At 50.0% G+C, this 21,959-nt stretch overlaps 2 protein-coding genes and 1 non-coding gene across 11 annotated transcripts in view; 2 read left to right on the plus strand and 1 right to left on the minus strand.

The window, feature by feature from the left end:
- PTPRU (protein tyrosine phosphatase receptor type U) overlaps positions 1-3,973 on the minus strand; it is an 81,546-nt gene extending 77,573 nt beyond the window's left edge. For all 5 annotated transcript variants that reach the window (XM_078452143.2, XM_060624534.3, XM_060624533.3 and 2 more), the window contains exon 1: positions 3,771-3,973. In XM_078452143.2, the coding sequence (XP_078308269.1) occupies positions 3,771-3,843 (73 nt within the window). In that variant the 5' untranslated portion in view covers positions 3,844-3,973. The remainder of the gene's footprint in view (positions 1-3,770) is intronic.
- A 6,704-nt stretch (positions 3,974-10,677) lies between these two features.
- MECR (mitochondrial trans-2-enoyl-CoA reductase) overlaps positions 10,678-21,959 on the plus strand; it is a 38,002-nt gene continuing 26,720 nt past the window's right edge. For 4 of the 5 annotated variants that reach the window (XM_078452149.2, XM_060623433.3, XM_078452148.2 and 1 more), the window contains exon 1: positions 10,678-10,892. In XM_078452149.2, coding sequence (XP_078308275.2) covers positions 10,717-10,892 — 176 coding nt within the window. In that variant the 5' untranslated portion in view covers positions 10,678-10,716. Of the gene's footprint in view, positions 10,893-18,396; positions 20,214-21,959 lie in introns of those variants that run through there. The other variant, XM_060623435.3, reaches the window with a different exon arrangement.
- Positions 12,865-12,970, plus strand: LOC132674023 (U6 spliceosomal RNA). The gene has a single exon (XR_009608350.3). It is a non-coding gene; the product is annotated as a U6 spliceosomal RNA (small nuclear RNA).

Below are 21,959 nucleotides of genomic sequence, written 5' to 3' on the forward strand. Positions count from 1 at the left end.
ATTATACAATCACACACACACACACACACACACACACACACACACACACACCCCTCACCCCACTCTGACTGTCCAGATGCCAGGATCACACCTGCACACACCTGGGCCAGCCTCCCACAACCCCACGTGCAGGGGTTACCACCATGTGTAGCCCTCCTCCCTTCTCTGGAGCTCACCAACAGCCAAGACACCGGCTGTGACCCCATCTGCCCACTCCTAGATCTGGGACAGAGAACTGAGGGAGTCTCCCCCTCCTGATGCGGGGCCTGCCCTCCCTCCTCCAGAGACGCTCAGCTCAAACTGACGGTTGGGACCCCAAGCTTCTCACCACCTGCCGAGGCCTCCGGCACAAAGGCTGAGCCTGGGGGCTGCACAGGCCCAGCCAGCTGCTGGGGGGGAGGGTGGGTTTGGAGACTGGGCTGGAAGCTGGGGGGAGGGGCTGGCAGGCAGGAGACCGCTCCCTTCAGTCTCTGCCAGGGCCTCAACCTCCCCAACTCACAGCTCCCAGAGGACTCTCTACGTGGCCTTTTCACACACAACACCATCCCCCGGCAGAATTTTCCAGATTCCTGGAGGGAAAACCTAGTTCTTTAATCTCTACTTTCAATGGAGTCAGTGCGCCCCCGTCTGGCTTCTCCAGCTCAGAACTTGACCCACTGGACCTCACTCATTCTTTCTTACAACATAGATTTATTCATTCAGCAACAGTGGGCCAGGACTTGTACCTGGCACTAAGGATTCTAAATACTAAATACCCAGTCTCCGTCCTCACAGAGCTCACAGTCTGTAAGAGACAAAGGACCAATAAACTGTAATTACAATAATTACAATACTTTGAAACCATCGAATCAACCCCCACTCTCCCTTCCCGGGCTAGCACAGGGAGTAACCAAGGAAGGCTTCAGGGAGGAGATGATATCTAAGCTGAGACCTGAAGGAAAGGCAGGAGTTCACCAGGAGAAGAGGTGGAATTAGAGAATTCTGGGGAGGAAGTACAGCTTAGAGGACAGAAGGGGACTGAGGGAGGAGGGGGGGCACAAGGCACCCCTAGCAACTCTAGCTAAACCGCCCCTGCATGAAATGGCCACCTAGCTTAGCAGATGAAAGCATGGAAGGATGGAGGCATGCCTCAAGCAAGCAGGTGCCGACCCTGAGTTTTCGCTGACACTTGATCTGGGCAGGGGGCAGCCAAGGAGCTCAGCACCCCCACTCTGGCCACACTTACCACTTCCTGACGAGTCTCCTCCCCCCACCCCAGGGAGAAGGGCCAGCTGCTCAGACAAGCCTTTATTGCCCAACCTGAAACCACCGGGCAGCCTCTCCCTCATTCCTGCTGTCCACAACCCCAGCAACCAAAAGGACAAAATGAGCTAGAACACAGAGGAATAAATTATTGCCAGATTTGCGTGACTGGGAGACATCACACACCCACCCTCGGTGGGGCAAGGGACTCAGGAGGCATTCAGGGAGCTGGGCTGACTTTACCTAGGTGGGGGGCAAGGGCAGATCTACCAAGTACCACACACCCTTATTATGATGCCCGGAAGGCAGATGAGGAAACAGACTCCCCAAATGGAAGTAACTTGCTCAAGGTCTCACTCCCATCCCAAACTTCAGTTCTTGACCACCCCCAACCCCCTGCTGGCAGGAGGTAAGGCACAGGAGGGTTCTTGGAATCAAGGCGAAGTGGTAGGGGGTGGGGGAGCCGGTATTATCCCAATGGTTTGATCTCAGGGTGGGGGAGGGGTTGAGGGGGTAGAGGAAGCCGGGCCCCAGCTCGGAAGGAGCCAAAGGCAAGAGCGACTGCGGGAGCCAAAAGAGCTCCGCTGGAGAGGCCCGAACTCGATCCCGGGGAGACCAGTTCTCGGAGGCCTGAGGCCAGGAGGAGTCTCCCTGGGGCCGAGGTGGCCTGGCACGTGCCTTGGCTCTGATCTCTGCTGGGGCGTCTCCCCGTTACTCAGCGCCCTGGGTACCGGGCTGGAGCCACCCAAACGGTGGCTGACAGGATGAGGCCGCGGGAAAGGGATGCCCCAGGGGACGTGTCGGGCACAACTCCGCGGGAGAGGGCCACAGTCTGGAATCCCGGGCCCCAGGAAGGGATATGGAGGCGCGCGGGGGGGGGGGGGGGGGGGGGGGGGGAGAGGTAGTCAGACACACGCACACAGCCGACACACCATCCACACGGTCCACAGCACACGCGGACACACACACACAAGCCCCGGATACACACATTCAGATACGCGAACACACACACATACACACACACACACGCCCAGAGACCGCCGCGACCACACAGCAGTTAGAAGCACGGAGACACACGCTCACACACGTACACACACACACACACACACACCGTGGGCCCGGCCCGCGGGGAGGCCGCACAAAGTTGCGGAGTCGACCCGGGGAGTGTCCCGAGAGACCCCGGTGTCCGCGGCGCCTCCCGCGCGCCACGGGAGGGGGCGCCGTCCCGCGGCCGAGGGCCAGGCCCTGCCCGCGCCGGGACGTCGCAGCCCCGCCCGGCCACAGCGGCCGCCACGCGCCGCCCCCTCCACGGCCGGCCCGGTGCGGCCGCGGCCGAGCCCCGCAGGAGCGCCCGCCCGCCGGCCCCGGCGCGCCCCGCGGCCCCGGGCGACGGCCTCCAGCGCCCGGTCCTTCAGCGCCACCGGCCGGGGCGCCCCGCGGCCCCGGAGCCGCCTCGGAGCAGCCCGGCCGCCAGCGCCGCGCAGAACTTGCGAAACAACAAACAGCCCGACATGTCGGAGTCTGCGGCCGCGGGGCCCCCTTCCTCCCTCGCGAGCCTCAGGCCCGGCCCGACCCCGGGGCGGAGGGGCGCAGCCGCGACAACTTGTTCGGGGCCCGCACGCCACACACGCGCGCGCACGCACACACACACACACACACACACACACACACACACACACATCCTGACACCGCCCCCTCGAGCGGCCCCGGGCCCCGGGCACACACTCGGCCACCGCCCAGGCGCGCACCACACTCGCAACATTCCTGGACACGCAGCCAGCACGCACGGACACACACACTCACATCCGCTCCAGACCCGCTCCTACACGCGCATTCCCGGCACACTTGGCATTCACTCGGACCCACGCAACCCCCGGTGGCGCACACCACCAACCCCAGACACTCCCATACGTACACATCGCGCACACAGCGCACGGACACACACGTTCCGGACCCGTTCCCACGCCTTCACACACGTACACGGACCTCACAAGCACACACACCACACACGCGTTCCCTGATCCACACGCGGGCAGGATCTACAGAGCACCCCCCGGTCACACGCATAACACACACAACACATTCGTGGACATACGAGAGGCAGCACTCTCTGCCAAGGCACACGAAATGCAAACAAATGCAACACATTCGCAGATACAACTCCGGCCACACAACCAAACTCAGACACACACACACACAACCTACTTGGCCGCACAAACACTACACACTGGCCGGCACACAAGACACTCAGCGCACACCCAATGCCTCGATGCACACAACATTCACCCGAACACACTCGTAGACGCACAACACACACAGCACCTTTTCGTGCACACATAACTCACGGACACACAACATTCGCAGACACACAAGACCCTGAGCAGCCGATCGCACATCCAACACTCAGACACACACAAGGAGCAGGCTCGGGAACGTTCGGTCACCCAACACTTACACTTTCTTGAGAGCTACGCCACGGGCCCCGGGGGCTCCGCGGGGCAAGCTTGGTCGGACGGACGAGCGCTTACCTGCCGGAGTCTCGGTCTCGGGCGCGCAGAGCTGGAAGGTGAGCGCCAGGACGAGAGCCTGGGCGCGGGCCATGGTGCCCCGCCGCTTGCCCCGGGGCCCGGCACGGGGTTGCCGCCGCCGGAGCCCGAGCCGAGCCCAGCCCGAGGCGAGCCGGAGCCGGAGCGAAGCGGCGCGGCGCGGAGCGGGACTGGCGCCGAGTCCAGAGCGGGAGCCCAAACAAGCGGGGCGCTGACGTCAGGCCCCGCCGCGGGTTCCGCGGTCTCGCGGCGCCCCCTGCTGGCAGCCGCGTGCGCAGCCGGTCAGGTCTCCCGCGGTCCGGACGCACCCCTCCCCCACGCAGGCGCCCCCTTTAGGAGGTCCGGAAAGTGGAGGACCACCCCGCCTCTACACCCACAGCACCGACATTCTCAAGCCGGCACGCTGGCTGCCCACACTTAGCTCTGGCACAGCTCTCTCCGGGACAGAGACCTAAAGACACCCTGCTTCTCTGTCCCCTCTGATGCTTGAATCCCCTCCTTACCTACACCCCTCCAAATGCACATTCACGCATACCTCCAAGGACAGGGTGCACGTCACCGACCAAAAACAGGTGGTTGGGTCTTTGGAAATGTTGGCTTTTAAAGCTGTTCATAACATTCCTTTATTATCTTTTTAATATCCATGGGATCTGTAGTGATGTCCCCTCTTTCATTTCTATTAGTAATTTATGTCCTCTCTCTTCTTAGCCTGATTAGAGGTTTATTGATTTATTGATCTTTTCAAAGAACCAACTTCTCTTTTGATCTCCTGTTTTCAAGGCAACTGATTTCTGCTCTAATTTTTTTTTCTTCTGCTTCTTTTGGATTTAATTTGCTTTTTTTTTTTTTTTTTTTCCTATTTCCTAAGGTGGAAGTTTAGGTGAATGATTTTAGATCCTTCTTCCTTTCTATAGATGCATTCAGTGCTATAAATTTCCCTCTAAGCACTGCTTTTGCTGCATCCCATAAATTTTTAGAAGTTGTGTTTTCAATTTCATCAAGTCTAAAATGTGTTGTTGTTGTTGTTTCTTTGATCCATGTGTTATTTAATCTCCAAGTTGTTTGGATTTTTCAAGCTACCTTTCTGTGATCGATTTCTAGTTTAATTCCACCACACTATGAGGGCGGACATTGTATGAATCCTAGTCTTTTAAAGTTAAGATGTGTTTCATGGCCCAGAATGTGGTCTATTTTGGTGAATATCCCATGTGAGATTGAGAGGAATGTGTATTCTGCTGTTCTTGGATGGCATAGTCTATGGATGTCCATTATATCCACTTGATTGATGGTGTTGAGCTCAACTATGTCCTCACTGATTTTCTGCCTGCTGGTTCTGTCCATTTCTGATGGAGGGGTGTTGAAATCTCTAATTATGGAAGGGAATTCATCTATTTCTCCTTACAATGCTGGCTTTTAGAAAGTTTTTACTTTTCATGACACGAAGTCCACCTTCTCACTAATTCTCCTTGGTCCCAGTCTACCTCTGGCTACAAAGGTTAAGTATCTTTGGGCCTCTACCCAGTACAGGCCCTGTACAATGACCACAAACTAGTTGTCCATTATTATGTAAGACCATACACCTTCTATATGCCTTACCCACAGAGAGTCACTTAATTCTCCCCACTGTTATTTATTATTCCCATTATATAGTTGAGGAAATTGAGTTACAGAGAGCTGACTTTTCCAAGGTTGTGTATTATTATGTAGTGGCACCAGGAACTGAATCAAGGCCATCTGGTTTAACTTGAATGGAGGCTGAGATCTGCCTCACATCTGGAGCAAATTAACAAACACCACGTAGTGATTTGTTTGTTCAACAATTCCTATAAGCCAAGGTGGAAATATAAAACAGACAAAAATTCCTACCCTCATAGAGCTTGCATTCCAGTAGGAAAACAAGAAAAATAAACAGCCAAACAAGCAAATGCTCTGGTACATGAGACAGTGATAAACTATTACTCTTGGTATGAGACAGAGATATGCCAGAGAAGTGGAGGGAAAAACAGTGGGGGGGGGGGGGTGTCTGACATGTAGTTGCTGTTCAAAACATACTGACGCTCAAAAAATACTGAATGGATAAACGAATGAATACAGACATGGTCTTTGCCCTCATGAAACTTACACTCTCAGGGAAAAGACCAACAGCAAACATGCAAATAAATACGTAATTACAATCTGAGATGTGCACTCTAAAGAAAGTGGGAGGGATGTTGTGATAAATAATTAGGGGGGATCCTACTTGAGTTAAGGGGATCCGAGAGGGATTCCCTGGGGAAACAATGTAGTGATATTTGAGCGGGGACCTGAAGTAAGGGAAGAAGCCAGCAAGTCAGTAGGGGAGGAATAGCACAGCCAGAGGGGACAGCCTGCAGGAGCTGGTGCGTTTGAGGAACAGCCAGGCCAGGGTGGCTGGAATGGAGTGGGGAGGGAAGGGGAGCCAGATGCAACTAGAGAGGCCAGCAGGATCTGCAGATCATGCAAGAAACTATGGGGCTTTGGATTAAACCCTAAGAGCAGTAAGAAGCTACTGGAGCATTAAATAGAAGAATAAAAGGTCCTGAGCTTGCTTGCTTTTTTTTTTTTTTTAAGTCTTCCAATGAGCCAAGTGGAGACAGAGGAACCCATAGGCAGATGGATCTAACTAGTGGGCAGTGACCCAGGCCAGAGCCTAGGAGTCCAAAGTCTATCTAGGCCCTACCTGTGCCCTGCCTCCACTGCAGGCTGGCTCCTCAGTGAGCGTGGAACAAAGGAGGTTGCCTGGAGGAGGCAGGGCACAGGGCTTGTGCGCTCTTAGCCCTCTCTCTTGTGAGCCCTGATGAGCTCCATGCTGAGCTAGGGAAGGGGCCAAGGAGAAAGGTGAGAGAATTAAGCAGAGAGAGAATCACAGGGAGAAAGACAGAAGCAAGAAAAAGGCAATGGAGAAGAAACAGAGAGATCCTGGAGAGGGGAGAGGCAGGAAGGTCCAGCCAGAGCAAGAAACTCAAGGAGAGAAATCCAGTGAGTAGAAGAAACAACCAAGGATGATGCTATTTTCAGAGGACTCCTGTGAGAGCCTCATGACAAGAGTTTGCCATTGATTCCATTTTTTTTTTTTTTTTTTTTTTTGTATGTGGACACTGAGGTTCAAAAAGTATAAGGCATTTGTCCAAAATCACCAAGCCAGGAAATAGTGGGCCCGGGACTCAAGCCTAGACTTAACCAATTCCACATCCATCTGCTCTTTGTGCAGGAGAAGAACGTAGAGCAGAGACTATCGTGGAGGGAGGAGGAGAGCACAAGCAACAGGTGGACAGATAAAAAGAGAACATTCTGCTTCACTCGAAAAAGATCACAGACTTCTAAAACCCACAAGTGGCCTGGAGTGACCTGCCCAAATCTAGGGGAAAAGGAGACAGCACCGCAGACAGGGCCAGGCGGTGAAGAAATTCAATGACTTTCAACTCATGGAATATTTATGACACCTACATTGGGCCAGGCCCCATATTGGGTGCTGGTGTCATGGAGATGCACCAGTCATGACCCCCTGTTGGCCAGAGGGGTCAGTGGACATGTAAATAAATAAGCAACTGTGTCCTAAAGGCCATAACACCAGTTCAGAGAAAACACAAAGGTAGCAGAGGTTGACGCAGCTTAGGGAGTTGGAAAACAACATCCAAGAAATTATATCTGACCCTGTAGTTTCCCAGGTTGGCAAGGCCAGGAAGAGCATTTCAGGCAGAAGAAGCAACCTGAATAAAGACACAAGACATGGGATGGCTAGGAACGGTGGGTATCGGGTGCTCTTGGATCATTGGCTATGCACGGTCTTATAGCAAGAGATAAAAACAGTGTTGGACTCAGAGTGCAAAGTGTATTGAATACGGGGCCATGAAAACTGGACTTGAACCCCTCAATCAGTGGTTCTCCAACTATGCCCCTGGGGAAACCCAAGTGTTCCTCAAGCCAAGCTGAGGGGTTCTGCCACTGAATTAAAACTATAGTCATCTTTTTCCAATTTGCAAGAAGGTAACTTAATTACAATGAATAGAATTTTCTTTGTTTTAAGGTGCTTTTCCTCCATACACTTTTCTAAAGACTTTAGCACATGTCAGTTGTGCGAGAGAATGAGAGAGTTAGTGTAGAATCACAGTTTCATTTTGTTTTGGTTTTTTACAGTTTTCGGTTTAACATATCCATAGTTTGTGGTGTTCTACAAAGAACTGTGACTTCTGGATCTACCTAACTATTGAGGAGTCATAGAAGGACTTTAAGCAAGGGAAAAACAAAGTCTGATCTTTCTGTTTAAAAAAAAAAAAAATCATTCTGGGGCGCCTGGGTGGCTCAGTCGGTTGAGCGTCCGACTTGAGCTCAGGTCATGATCTCGCGGTCCGTGAGTTCGAGCCCTGCCTCGGGCTCTGTGCTGACAGCTCAGAGCCTGGAGCCTGTTTCAGATTCTGTGTCTCCCTCTCTCTCTGCCCCTCCCCCACTCATGCGCGCGCGCTCTCTGTCAAAAATAAATAAGCATTAAAAATTTTTTTAATTAAAAAATAAAAATAAATAATTCTGGAGGTGCCTGGCTGACTCAGTCAGTACAGCATGCAACTCTTGATCTCAGGGTTGTAAGTTCAAGCCCCACATTGGGTGTAGAGATTACTTAAAAATAAAATCATTTAAAAAAATCATTCTGGAGGCCTGAGAAAGAAGGAAAGGGGAGGGAAAGAGAGGGGGGAGGATTTCAGTCAGGAAGAAGGCTGTTTACAAAGTTCAAATTAAAATTGATGTCCTGGACTGAAAGTGGGGGCTAATGGGTTGTAGAGGGGGACTAAGTCCAGCCTCCGAGAGGAAAACCTGCTGTGATTCTCCAGACTTTCCAGCCAGGCTGCCCAGGGAAGTCACAGGAGCCAATTTGGTAGAGAAGATAATGTCAACAGCTCACTGTCACCTAGAGAGTCTTCAACAGAAGTAGACCTCTGTGTCTCAGTGAAAACAGAAGGTAAGCAAAACTGGGTAGTGTGTGTGTGTGTGTGTGTGTGTGTGTGTGTGCGCATGTACGTGCACATGAGCACTTCCATACAACTGTGGGACCAAGTCTTTCCCCCATCATGGGACATCTATTTTCTCTAATAATAAAAACAGATTTAAACATTTTTTTTTTTTCAACGTTTTTTTTTTTTTTTTTTTTATTTATTTTTGGGATAGAGAGAGACAGAGCATGAACGGGGGAGGGGCAGAGAGAGAGGGAGACACAGAATCGGAAACAGGCTCCAGGCTCCGAGCCATCAGCCCAGAGCCTGACGCGGGGCTCGAACTCACGGACCGCGAGATCGTGACCTGGCTGAAGTCGGACGCTTAACCGACTGCGCCACCCAGGCGCCCCTAAACATTTTTTTAAGTACATAGTATGAGCCAGATCCTAGTCCGGGTGTTTTACCCAGCTAATTTTCACAATAACCTAATAACATTTTTCAAATGCTTTCATGTGCCAAGTATTGTGCTAAATGCTTCAAGTGAGTAATATCTCACTTGATCTTCACAATAGCCTTGAAACTGACATTATTATTTCCTTCACTTTAAGGATAAGGAAATGAATACACAGAGAGGCCAAGTGACTTGTCCCAAATCAGATGGCTGGAAAATGGCAAAGCCAAAACTCAAAGCCAGTTTTGCCAGAATCCAACCACCTGCAGCTTTCAACACAGCACTTTGCTCTCTTCTCTTCCTCGGAGAAAAGGCTTTTGAGCTGGTAAGCTTTGGGTCAATTAAACCTAGAGAAAGGAGCTCTTCCTTATCCTTCAAAGCCCTGGCTCAGTGTTGGTCTAAGCCAGTTTCCTGGCCCACCTACATCAGAATATTCTTTGAAAGCTTGGAGGAATTGTAGATTCCTCGACTTGTCCCCAAAATTCTAACTCAGTAGGCTTGAGATAGGACCTTCGGGTGATTTTTGTGCACATTGGAGATTTTGAGTGGGACAGGCTCCAATACTGTCTCTTGCAAGAGCCCTCATCCCCACCCTGGCTCCTTCCAGAGTACCTTTCTCCTTCAGACTCCAACAGTGCCCTCCTTCCTACTATTCCAACTTAGGTTTTAGTTATGTTCACGTCTCACCTCCACTACAAATATGATCTAGTGTCTTTACTGGGCTACATCTTCTTACAAGTCATTTCCATTGTCCCACTAAATCCCTTCTACACTGTGAGCATTTTGAGAGAGGGCCTCCTCCTTGTGATCCCTCCTTTCTATCTGAACACACTTAGCATTTTACAATGTGTTCTGCCGTTCACAACGTCATCCTCTTGTTTCATCCAGTCCTCACTACAATCTTGAAGGAGGTATATTGTCCCCCCCTGTACCCACGAGAAAAGAGACTGGGAGCTTTTAACACTAGCCCAAGGTGGCCAAGCTAGAAGGCGGCAGGACTAGGAGTTGAACCTAAATCTTCTAGCTCCGAGCCCAATTCTCTTGCCTCCACACCAACTTACGTCTACCCTATTCAGTGGTAGGAAAGTAAACATTGCTTCGCTATGCTGTTACAAGGTAGCAAAAATAAATCGGATGATGCCTTAAAAGATCTGGCACAGCGAGCACACAATAAACGGTGGGGAGAAGGAAAAACTGAGGTCAGGGAAGGGTAAATGACTTTCCTCAAATCAAATACCAAATCGCAGACTGTGGACACAGCTTCAGGCTGGCATCAGATGCTGCTAGTTGGGAGAACAACTTTGACGGGCCCTGAGTCTCCGCGAATCTCTTCCGTACCTCCACCACGCACCCCACGCAACCCGTGCAGTTTCCCGGAGCGCCACCGCGCGGGCAGCGGAGGAAGGGGTCAGCCTTTTTTAAAATATGAGCAAGGGGCGTGGTCACGCGGCGGGGCGGGGCGGGGCGCAGGCGCGCGGACGCAGGCAGATGACGTAGGCGCGCTGTTCGGCTCAGAGTTGACTGAGGGGCCATGTGGGGATGCGGCGCGCTGTTGGGGGCGCGAACCAGATCACGGCTTTGGCGTGAGGTGCTCGTCGCTTGGGGCCGACGCTGGTCTGCCGCCGCCCCCTACTCCGCATCTGCCGAGCCCTCCCGGGTCCGGGCGCTGGTCTATGGGCACCACGGGGACCCAGCCAAGGTCGTCGAGTAAGAGACGGCGCCGAAACGGGGCAAGGGGACAGGGGCTCCTGGAGGGGGTTAAGACGCGCCGTGGCGAGGGGGGACTGAGAAATGAGGGACCGGGTCTGAGGAAGAAGGCAGGGAATAACGGGACCCAAACCGAAGCCCGGGGCGCGATGGGTAGCTCGGAAAGTCGATGCGTCCAGGTAATTGAAGGCCAGAGAGGCACCATTGATTATGACGGCGATAGTGGCTTTTTTTTTTTTTTTTTTGAGGTGCAATTGACAGACAGTATTAGATTAGATTTAGGTGTACAACGTAGTGATTCGATATTTGTATGTATTATGAAACGATTGCCCATTAAATCCAGTTAACATGTCACCTTACATAGAGACAGAATTTTTTTTCCTTGTGATGAGAACTTTCAAGATCTAGTCTCTTAGCACCTGTCAAACATGCAGTATTACTAACCGCGTTGGCAAGCTATACATCACATCCCCATGACTTATTTTATAACAGGAAGTTGGTACCTTTTGACTCCGTTCACCCATTTGGCTCCTACACACCACACATACACGCACACACACACACATCCCTGAGCACCAGTCTGTTCTCTGTTCACCAATTTGGCTCCTACACACCACACACACACACACACCCCTGAGCACCAGTCTGTTCTCCGTGTCTGTGAGGTTGGTGTTCGTTTGTTTAGATTCCACATGGAAGTGAGATCATACAGTAATGGTCTTTCTCTGTCTTATTTCATTTAGCATAATGCCCCCAGCATCCGTCCACGTTGTGTCATGTGGCAAGATTTCATTCTTTTTTATGGCTAAATAGTATTCCATTATTTTGTATATCTAATATGTCACATTATTATATAGCTATTAGCCCACTACTTTATATATATATATATATATATATATATATATATATATATGGGCCATTACATATTCTTTATCCCTCAATAACTTTTACTGATCGAGTATTATGTGTCAAGCACATAATGGATGTGTCCACACGGATGCTCTCATTTAGTCATCACTTTTGGGGTAGGTACTTGATTTAGTTCCATTTGCCAGTGAGAAAACTGAGGTGTAAGAGAGGTAAAAATCACTTGCCCAAGGTCACACAGCCAGTAAGTGGCAGAGTTGAAATTTAAACCCATGTCTTACTGACTGATTTACCTGAGTTCCTAGCCTCTTATTTTTTTTTGGAGAGTATTTTTTAGTTGCCTTTATGTCCATTCTAATCTTCCACTTCCCAAAAGGTAGGTGAGAGACATCATTTTCAGTTTACAGAAGGCAGGGGACTTGTCCAAACTGAAATAGCTATTAAGGATTGAAACAGGGACAGGAACCCACAGCTTCTGACTCCTATCTCGTGTGATTTCCTCTCTGTTGCACTATGTATGCATATGCCTTTAGCCAGTTAAAAAGAGCTCCTGTTTTGGAGCCTTATAGACCCTAAGGTCAAATATAGACTCCACCTCTTATTAGCTGTTTGATCTTAGACAAATCACCCAGCCCCTCCGAGCCCTGGATCCTTTTATGATTATGTTCTCCTAAAATTTTGTTGCCTCTTAATCCATGATTTTTGCATGTGGCTGATAAAAACAGCATGTGATTTGTCAACCACTGTAAATATGCCCATAAGTGACTATACCATCCAAAAGGGCTGGTGGGGTCACTGTAGGGGAGCTAAGAGAAAAGCACTGGTCTGGGAATCAGACCTGGAGTCCAGTCCTTACCCCATCCTGTGTGTTTGGGCAGGTTACTGAAGTTCTGTGAGTCTCAGTTTCATCCTCTTGAAAAGTGGAGAGAATACAGGGAAAGCTACGTAGCTGAGGTCAAGCTAAGGCTGCCCACCAAAAAGCGCCCGCACACTTTCCTAAGGCCCCTTGTTTACAGCTTTCTGAGTCCCAGCACATGGTTTGATTGTTTTCCAAAGAGTAGGCAAACATGGAATTATTATTATTATGGTTAAAATACAAGCTAGAGTGCTCACGTCAGCTCGTATGCTACCAACAGAACGACACACAGAAGATGAGCATGGTCCCTGCTCAAGGGTGACATATGCAAATTCATGAAGCATTCCAAATTTTTACTCAAAAAAAAAAAAAAAAAAAAAAATCCAAGCCAGATGTTTTGACAACTGGAGGAGATAAGCCTCAGTTAAATTCAAGGTCATGCACTCAGCCTAGCCACATCCACCATTAGAATATTGAGGAGACACATCAGTCAGTAAACCTCAACTTGTATCTTGATCACAAGTAATGATCACCGTGTCAGGAAGACTTGTCCCTGGGGACTGTGCTGTAATGAGTTGGTAAAGCTCTGATGAACATTAGTTTTCCAGGAATGCACCCCAAATGGGAGTGATGTGCCTCTCGCACAGGCTTGTAATTTCTGTTGTCTGGTACGCGAACTGCCACAAAACAAGGGCTCCAAAAACGTTAGTTAATTATGAATCTAATTTCTGTAAGAAATGTAATTTTTTGTCATTGTATTTCAGTGTTTATTTCTAAGAGAAAGTACACGCGAGAGAGAGCAAGGGAGGGGCCAGAGTATCCGAAGCAGGCTCTATGCTGACAGCAGAGAGCCTGACGTGGGGCTCAAACCCACAAACCGTGAGATCATGAGCTGAGCTGAAGTCAGACGCTTAACCAACTGAGCCACCCAGGCACCCCAAGAAGTGTATTTTTGTAGAGTTCTGTGGTGATGAGGATGGGACCCTTTGGAAAGGCCTGGGAAAGTTAGGCAGCTGGGTGCGGTTGCCTCCTGATTGAGTCCCTCCTCTTAGAGAGCCAGCGACCTGGAACAGACTGGTCTGGTGGCAGCTGCCACTTAGGGAAGAAAGAGCTCTCTTGTCTCCTTGTGTGGAACCCTAATAACTTCCCAGAAGTTCAAAACAAGATAGTTTGATGAAGCGTTACTCGGCCTTGGCTGCACACCTCGCTCCCCTGTGGCACTTTGAGTCCATATTCCCAGGAGCCTACCCTGAGGTATTTAGTGGGTCTAGGATAGCACTGAACATCTGGGTTTTTTAAAGCTCCCCAAGTGATCCTGATACCCCGGCCAGGGTTGAGAACCATTGCCCTTGTGGATACAGACTCTTGGGCAGTAATTCCCCATCTGCCCCAGAAAAGTGGCTTTCCCTTCTGACCCAGATTCGGGCAACTTGACTTGTTCGTGTATGGACTGAGGCCAGAGGCTGGGATTCTCTTCTTTGTAGTCATGTCTTTGGAGGTTTAAGGTAACCACCCTGTCACAGAAAGAATCAGGTGTCCTTTAAATATTCCGCTGACTGGGTGTGTGGGTCAGGTTACACCAGGCAGGGTCATGGAACCACCCAGAGTCCAGGCAGAGTGTTCCCCAAACTGGCGTAGTTTGTGATGCTTGATATGCTTGCACCGGGAGCCAGAGCTCTGGGAGCAACAGGGAGGGAATGAAGAACAGGCTTCGTGGGTCGGAGGGGTTGCAGAATTCCTCAGAATGAGACTTGCAGGGATCTCTGAATCTAAATGCCCTTTTCATTCCTGTTGACCCCCAGACATTCCATCTGGTCTCTCTACTAAACCTTGTTCCTCTGTCTCCTAGAGGTTTTTTTCCTCTCCCCCAGAATGGCCTCCCCTAAATAAGCACTTGGGCCTTTTTCATTGGGAGGATCAAATGATGTAAGACCGCAGGAGAAAATGACAAACTTGGGAGAATTACAGACTCTAGAAATTTCAGAGGTCCCCCACGGCCATCGCCCCTTGTGCAGAGTTCTGGATTCTCCATCGATAGTTCCCGGAACCTCCAATGTCCTCTTTCCTTTTGGTCCTGAAAGTCCCCTTTCAGAGCTTTGCCGTTCTCTGGGTCTTATGTTAAAAACATCTTTCATTTACTGTGTACCTACTATGTGGCAGGTATTGGGCCAAGTTCTCCACATATATTATGGAAATAAAAAGTCACAAAAACCCAGTTTGGTCATTATTATCCCCATTTTACAGATAAGGGAACTGAGCTCAAGAAGCATAAAAGTCACATGCCCAAGACCACACAACTAGGATGTCCCTTCTTTAATAAGAGTCCTTGATATAGGACCTGAAAAAACAATGACAGTCATCTCCAACATTTTTTGAGAATGAGATATAGAACTGGGGAAAAGATAGGTCAGAAGAGAAGATGAAGTTACTCGGGTGACCCCAAGTCTCCACCCTTCATAGGAAGGGCAGCCCCAACCTAGGGAAGATGGTAGGAACGTTATTCTCTGTCTGCCCTCCTTTTGAAGATCCTGAAGTGTTCATAAAAATAGCATCCTGGGGGCGCCTGGGTGGCGCAGTCGGTTAAGCGTCCGATTTCAGCCAGGTCACGATCTCGCGGTCCGTGAGTTCGAGCCCCGCGTCAGGCTCTGGGCTGATGGCTCAGAGCCTGGAGCCTGTTTCCGATTCTGTGTCTCCCTCTCTCTCTGCCCCTCCCCCGTTCATGCTCTGTCTCTCTCTGTCCCAAAAATAAATAAAAAACGTTGAAAAAAAAAATTTAAAAAAAAAAAAAAAATAGCATCCTGGTTGGCGCAGCTTTCTCCCCTGCCTGTTGCTAGCACAAAATCAAATGTAGCTGTGAAACCTGGACAAACCCATTCAGTGTTAGCCATATGGGATTTGGGGAAGCAGGTGGTGACGACCCAGTCTGTATGGGTGGTGAGTTCTCATGGTAGGACACTGTTTACCCTCGGATTTCTTTTTACAATTGATGTCGGTGTGTGCAACCAAATGTCTATGCAGGTGACTGGGTTTTTAAACCAGAATTACACTACTTTGAAAAAAGATTCGCACTTTGGTTTGGCATTCTATTGAGAACCGGGATTTTATTTGTCTGTCTCCTGGAGACTTTTACTGTGGTCATGAATGAAGGAGGAGGGAATCGAACTCATTGATGTAGTAAGTTAGGCAGGAGTTATTCTCTGAGGGCCTGCTACCTGTGCGGCAGGACTGGGATGCAAAGACGAATAATCTGTGGTCTTTGCCCTTAAGGGAGTCACGCTCTAGTCCAGGAGATGGGTGACCATAGGCCAGTGCAGCAATGCCATATCAGGTTATGTGTAGACTGCTGTGGACACCCAGAAGAGAGGTACCTGGCCCCCTCAGAATAGTCAGAGAATGCTTTCTCTGAGGACACGGAGTCTAGGTTGAGTGCCCCCAGAAGATCGGGTGGGCAGTATATGAGGAAAAGTGTAGAAATGTTCCAAACAGAGGACCCTGCATGTGTAAAAGCCCAGAGGGAAGAGAAAACCTGTTGTGTCTGACTGATGAATATTTATGGAGCGCCTGCCGTGCACTCAGTATGTGGTCCTCGAGGGAGGTGTCTGCTGCCCCAGGCTCAGAGGGGACTAGCTTGAGATCACAGGACTCAAACGCAAGCTGGATTCCACATCCTAAAGCGTTTGTGCAAGCTGGATTCCACATCCTAAAGCGTTTGTACGTTGCCTTCCTTCTGGACTTCACCCTAGGCTGGAGTTGAGGGCCAAAACCCTGAGGGTGGAACCTGGCGGGCAGAGCTCTGAGATACTGCACAGCAGGTAGGAGATCCCCCTGTGTCCAGAGTGTGGGAGGAAAGCTACCCGCCCCCCACCAGCGCAACCCCAAGTTATTACGGTTGTCTGGCCCTCCCAGCGGCGGCTGCAGCTCTCTGGGGTGGTTCCAGGCCTCTCCCACTCTGGATGGGGTGGGAAGGATCAGCATTTTAGAGAAGGGAAAGCAAAGATGCCATGAGGTTTATCTGTGGCTCAGGATGTGTTGTTGGGGACCCACCCACAAGGGCACTGGCCTGGGTTCTAGTCCCCACTCCGCCACTCATGGTTAGGGTGAGGAAATCATTCCAGTCTCCTTTTTTTTTTTTTTTTTTTTTTTTTTTTTCAGTTATTCTTTGATAAAATAAAGGGGTTGACCAAGGGCAACCGTGGTAAAGACAGGCATGCATGCAGTCTCTTCCTCCCCCCACACCTTCTATGCCAGTGACAAACCTTCACAGCTCCGTTTTCTGTATACCTCGGAACGTATACACCTCTTTACCCTGTTCTCCCCAAACAACACTTTTTTCTTCTAAGACAAGGTGACGCCTTAACATCCTTCCGAGGCTAATACTGTAGCCTCGGAAATGGTTATGAGACCAAATCCTCTTTGTCCAGCTCGGACAACTCTGTGAAACCGGTGGACGTTGGACTGCCTGCTCCCCAGTGGTTGTTCTAGCAGACTCCAGGGAGCAGTGCTGTGGCTGGAAATCGGGGGTCCTAGGTACAAAATCTCACCAAGGCCCTGTTTGCTCTTGATTGGTATCATAATCAGCAGCCCTCCAGGCAGGGGCTGCGTGGTCATTGTTGTTCCTGTCAGAGAGACCAAAGCAGCTGCAGATAGGGACCCGGTCCCCTGCTGTGGCCCAGTCTTATTCTCTGGATCGATAAGGTTAGGCCCCCGCAAGCTAAGCAACAGACTCTAGCTCCCTTCAAGCAAGTTTCCTGATGTCAGCAGCTGTAGAACATTCTAGGGCTTACCAGCTTACTGGTAATCTTAGTTGAGAGAAAGTAGGGGACTGAGAAAGTAGTGAGAGGGTTTCTTTGCCAACTCTGGGTAGAAACTTCCAGAAGTCCCCCCCCCCCCAAGTCTCTAATGCCTTTCTATTCAGAATGACTGTCCTGAAGTACAAGTGGTCCTGAATGGTGGGAGGGCAAGATGACTTTGAGGCAGGGAAGCCAGAAGAGGCACAGGGAGCAAGCGGGCGTGCCTAGCACACCGACGAAGTGTGCGAACTAGGCTCAGGAAAAGGAGCTTTCCCTGAGAGCCCAGGACTCCTTCATAGAACCCACCAATGGAGGCCGCCAACCACCCCTGCTGCGGGGCGAGCCAAAGAACTTCATTCTTCCACAATCCCCAGTGTGTCTTATTAATTATTAATCAAATCTCTGAGCAATGTACCCAGCACAGCATTTCAGCAGATCACATGGGGATTGCAGACAGACTGGAGAGAGCCACATAAGATGTGGGTAACCTTCACCCAGTGCCACATTCTTAGCTCTCTGCAGTGAGCACATGAGAAAGTCTCTGGCCCGTGACAGTCTCTCCCTGCCTGTTCTTCCTGCTCAAAATGATATTGACCAGTGTGAGGTGACTGAGTGGAAGATGTGCAAATGGTTGCTAATTACATGCGGAAGGCGGGAAAGATATCTTCGCCGAGCTGGCCAGTGCCTGCCTTACACGGCAAATATAAGTGAGCCGGTCCCCAGAGTACTGGCCTCTTTTTCCCCCATCTCAAAAGGCCCTTTCTTCTGCCTGCTTTTGTCTCCCTTGTAGTTCATATGGCATCACAGGTGTACAGCCGGGGCCTCAAAGGAGCCATTGTGACCTTATCCAGTCTGGGATCTGTCGAGTGAAGACAGTGGCATCCCTCCGAGTTGCATGGCGCCATGACACTCACGGGGGAAGGCCGTGAACACTCCTGGGGAAGTGACTTGAGATCTAGCCAGGCTGTGTTTGGGTGCCTCCTTTGCACTCTACAACACAGCCACTGGTTCCTCTGGCGAGTTAAAAAAAAAAAAGAAAGAAAGAAAGAAAAAGAAAACAAGGAGGAAATTGCTATCATGACACCAGAGGTCCAACTCCTGGAATCCAGACTTGGCCCCCGTTTTCCTTCCTGTCTCGGCAGAATGGTATCCTTGACGACGACGCTAGGACTGTGTGCAGGGACGGCAGTGTCTGTGGTGCTAATGGCATTCCATGGGGCAGGCTGGGGCTGGTCTCCCTGGTGAGATGCAGCTGACCCACACACCTCCTGCCGGGCTGGCAGCGCAGCCCCTCCCTCAGCCACCTGTGTTCGCAGCTTCAACTCTGCAGCCCCTAGACCCTCATCCCTGCCCCGCTCTCCTTCCCTCCCGCTTCTGTGACTTTCAGCCAGCACAGAGCGGCGAGACTACCCAGAAGACAGAGAAGTGGGAGCAGGTTGTAGCCCCGTGTGGCACTTCTCAAACTGCTATCTGGGGGCAGGCAGTTGCTCGGTGTGCTGTGAAAACAGTGTCCCCAGCTGAGTTACCTCTGGAGGCTCTGGATGACACAAAGTCCCCTGGGTTTTTTCCCTGGGTGACTTCTCCCAGCCTTTGTGACGCTGGGGCACCATCTGAGTCCTATAAAGGGCGTTTACTGGGCAGCATTTCTCAGACATATCCTACACCCCGGGAGTGCCTAATACTGTCTCTCAGGATGGAAATTCCACACAGTGTGAAGGATGCTGGCTTAGTGTTCAGCAGTCTGAGCTTCGGAGTCAACCTTTAGGGCAATTTTTGCCACTTAATCAGAGTTTTACCTTAGACAAGTTCCTTCCTCTGAGCTTCAGTTTCCTGTTCGTGAATTGGGGAGATAACACCCTCCTGATAGGTGTTTCGAGGACTAACCAGCCTCACGTGGTATAAAATGCTAAGCACAATGCCTGGAGCTTAGGAAACTGTCAGCATTAGTTTCCCTTCGTTGTTCAGCCAGATCGCCCAGAGCAAGATGATCTGCCTGCCTCGACTCCCACTACATCCAGCTGACTCACAGCTCTGTACGTCTAGCCTGGAGTGCCCTCTCCCCATACCACACTGCTTCAAGCTCCAAATATAACACCTCCCTCCCCACTCCAAACCACTCTCCCTTCCTCTCTGTGTCAATATCCAGTTGTCCACGCCAGAAGCCCAGGAGCCATCAGAGATTTCCCACTCCGTGTGGGGGGAGTGACATCAATACCACTTCTTATTTAAGAGATCCCAGGTTATCAAATCCTCTCCATTCCCCTGGCTCCTGTCCAGATTGCACCTACTGCCTGGCCAACTATCAAGTCAGATTCTTTGCCATTCCTTTCTTTTGCAAGAAAGCCTGCCTTCCTCCCTCAGTCCACCCAGTAAACTCTCACTTATCCTTCAGACCCCAACTAAGGTACCACTTCTTCCAAAGCCCAGTGGCTAACCCTGCATTTCCTCCCTCCGGGCGCAGTCTGGGATTAGGACCGCAAGCCTGCCTCTGGGGTGCCTGCCTCTGGGGGGTGCCTCTCGCAGTGACTCCACGTGTGAGAGTCCCCGTGCCATCAAGCTCCCAGGCAGGAGAATTTTTTTTTTTTTTTTCTATCCTTAAGCCCCTTGGCTGAGTACCTGACACTGAGTAGGACTGTCAGTAAAATATTTGCTGAGTTAAATTTACTTGAGTTTTCCAAAAAGTCGCCGTCTTTCAGTGATTCAGTGATTCTCTTCAGAGGCATAGCCAACTAATTGTTTCAGAGGCTTCCTTGGATATTCCTGCCACTGATAACAGCTGCCATCTCTTCAGCATCTACTGTGTACCAGGTACTCTAGCAAATTATTTACATTAACTCATTTACTCCTACGAGCTAGGTTCTAAGTGTTCTCCCCATTTCACAGGTGAGTATTTTGAGGTTGTCTAGCTGGTAAATGACCAAGGCAGGATTCAAACCCAGGACTGCCTATTCACTTCAAACCCATGCTCCTCCCTTCATCTGTGAACTGAGATCCACCTGTATTCCCATCTCGACCATGGCCATCTAGATTTTTAAAGTACGATTTGCTGCAAACCTCGCCTGCACTTTCCCGTGAGGAGGAGAGCCATGGGTTTTTGCTTAGACCAAACTCTCTGAGGGACAGTCTCCATTCTCATTTGTACCCATCCTTCAGGGTTATTTTCCTAAATAGCCCAGAACCAGGAAGACCAAGTATAAGCCTCAGTAGCTAAATCCCTGTGCCTTGAGCCTCTCCCCTGATTCCCCAAAAATGGCTGACACCTTTATGTCACATTTTCTCAATAGGGAGGAAAGTCGCGTAATTTCATTAGGAAGCATTCTTGAGCACTGCTTTGGTCCCAGGCACTGTGCTAAACACGGAGGTAAGACTAAGAATTCTCTGCTGCCTGGGAGCTCACAGCCAAGTGGGGAGACAGCAGACATGCACATTCTGGCTGTAAAACTAAGGGATAAGGTAAAAAGAGTCCTGAACCAAGTCCGAAAGACCTGGATCCAAATCCAAATTGGAATCTACAACGACAAAGTCAGAAAGTTCTGTCAGCTGACAGTTCTGTTTTGATTTCTGTTGTTTTACAACTCATTTGGAGGGAAGACCTCATCTTGTGTGAAGTTTTTATATTTATTTTATATATTCATATATATGTGTCTATTCATCCCGCTTAGCGTGAATATTCATACATTTTGCTGCAGAAACAGTGTTTCTGATCACAGAGTGCTGCCTCAACCCCCACAGGGGGGTGTAGATAATAACATGGTTCTGAACTCTGGCATACATACATCTCCCGCACGGAGTTTGGGGAAAGGAATGTGAATGTAGGCCTGTTGTGATCAATTGAAAAGAAATATATGGAAAGACTTGATAAACTAAAAAGCAATAAACTCATGTAAGATGGTCTTAAAATGGTGTCACCCCTTCTGTGTAATGAAAACACTGAGGAAGGAGCAAGTGATTTTTTTCAGGACCAAGAAGAGGGTCAAAAGAAGTCTTAAAGGGTGAATTGAACCTCTTGCTCTGCGGAGAAGCAGTGGAAAAGAAATTCTGGGCTGAGGGAAGAGCATGTAAAAAACGGGCAGAAAAAAATGTCTTTAAGTAGCTTGAGTACATGGACTTTGTTGGCTTACAGAAAAACTCTGATTTCTGCAAAACGTACGAGAGAAGCAGTACAGATAATACAGAGAGGCAGCCAATCTTCAATCCATTTGCTCTGGGCGGGATTTTTCTCAGAATGCAGGCTTACACATCTGTTCTCTGTGTGTTCATAGAGAAGCATCACTGTCCGGCTGATGGTCCCTGTTCTGCCTGCTGCTAACCCCTCCCCGTCTCCCCAGGCAGGTCCAGCAAGGACCAGGCCTCTACACCATGCTGCCCTCCGCTTGGTCTGCTTAGCCCCTTACCATCTGGCTTCTCTAGCATCAGACCACCAGGTTCAAATCAGATCAGCCACTTACTTACTACTTTTGGTGGCCTTGAATAAGTTATTTACTTCTTTTGTGCCTTTGTTCCTCAGCCATAAAATCAGAATAATGGTAGAAAGCTGGCATTGAAAGCACTTAG

The sequence above is a fragment of the Panthera onca genome, chromosome C1, assembly GCF_046562875.1.
Source record: "Panthera onca isolate mPanOnc1 chromosome C1, mPanOnc1 haplotype 2, whole genome shotgun sequence".
Classification (NCBI taxonomy): domain Eukaryota; kingdom Metazoa; phylum Chordata; class Mammalia; order Carnivora; family Felidae; genus Panthera; species Panthera onca.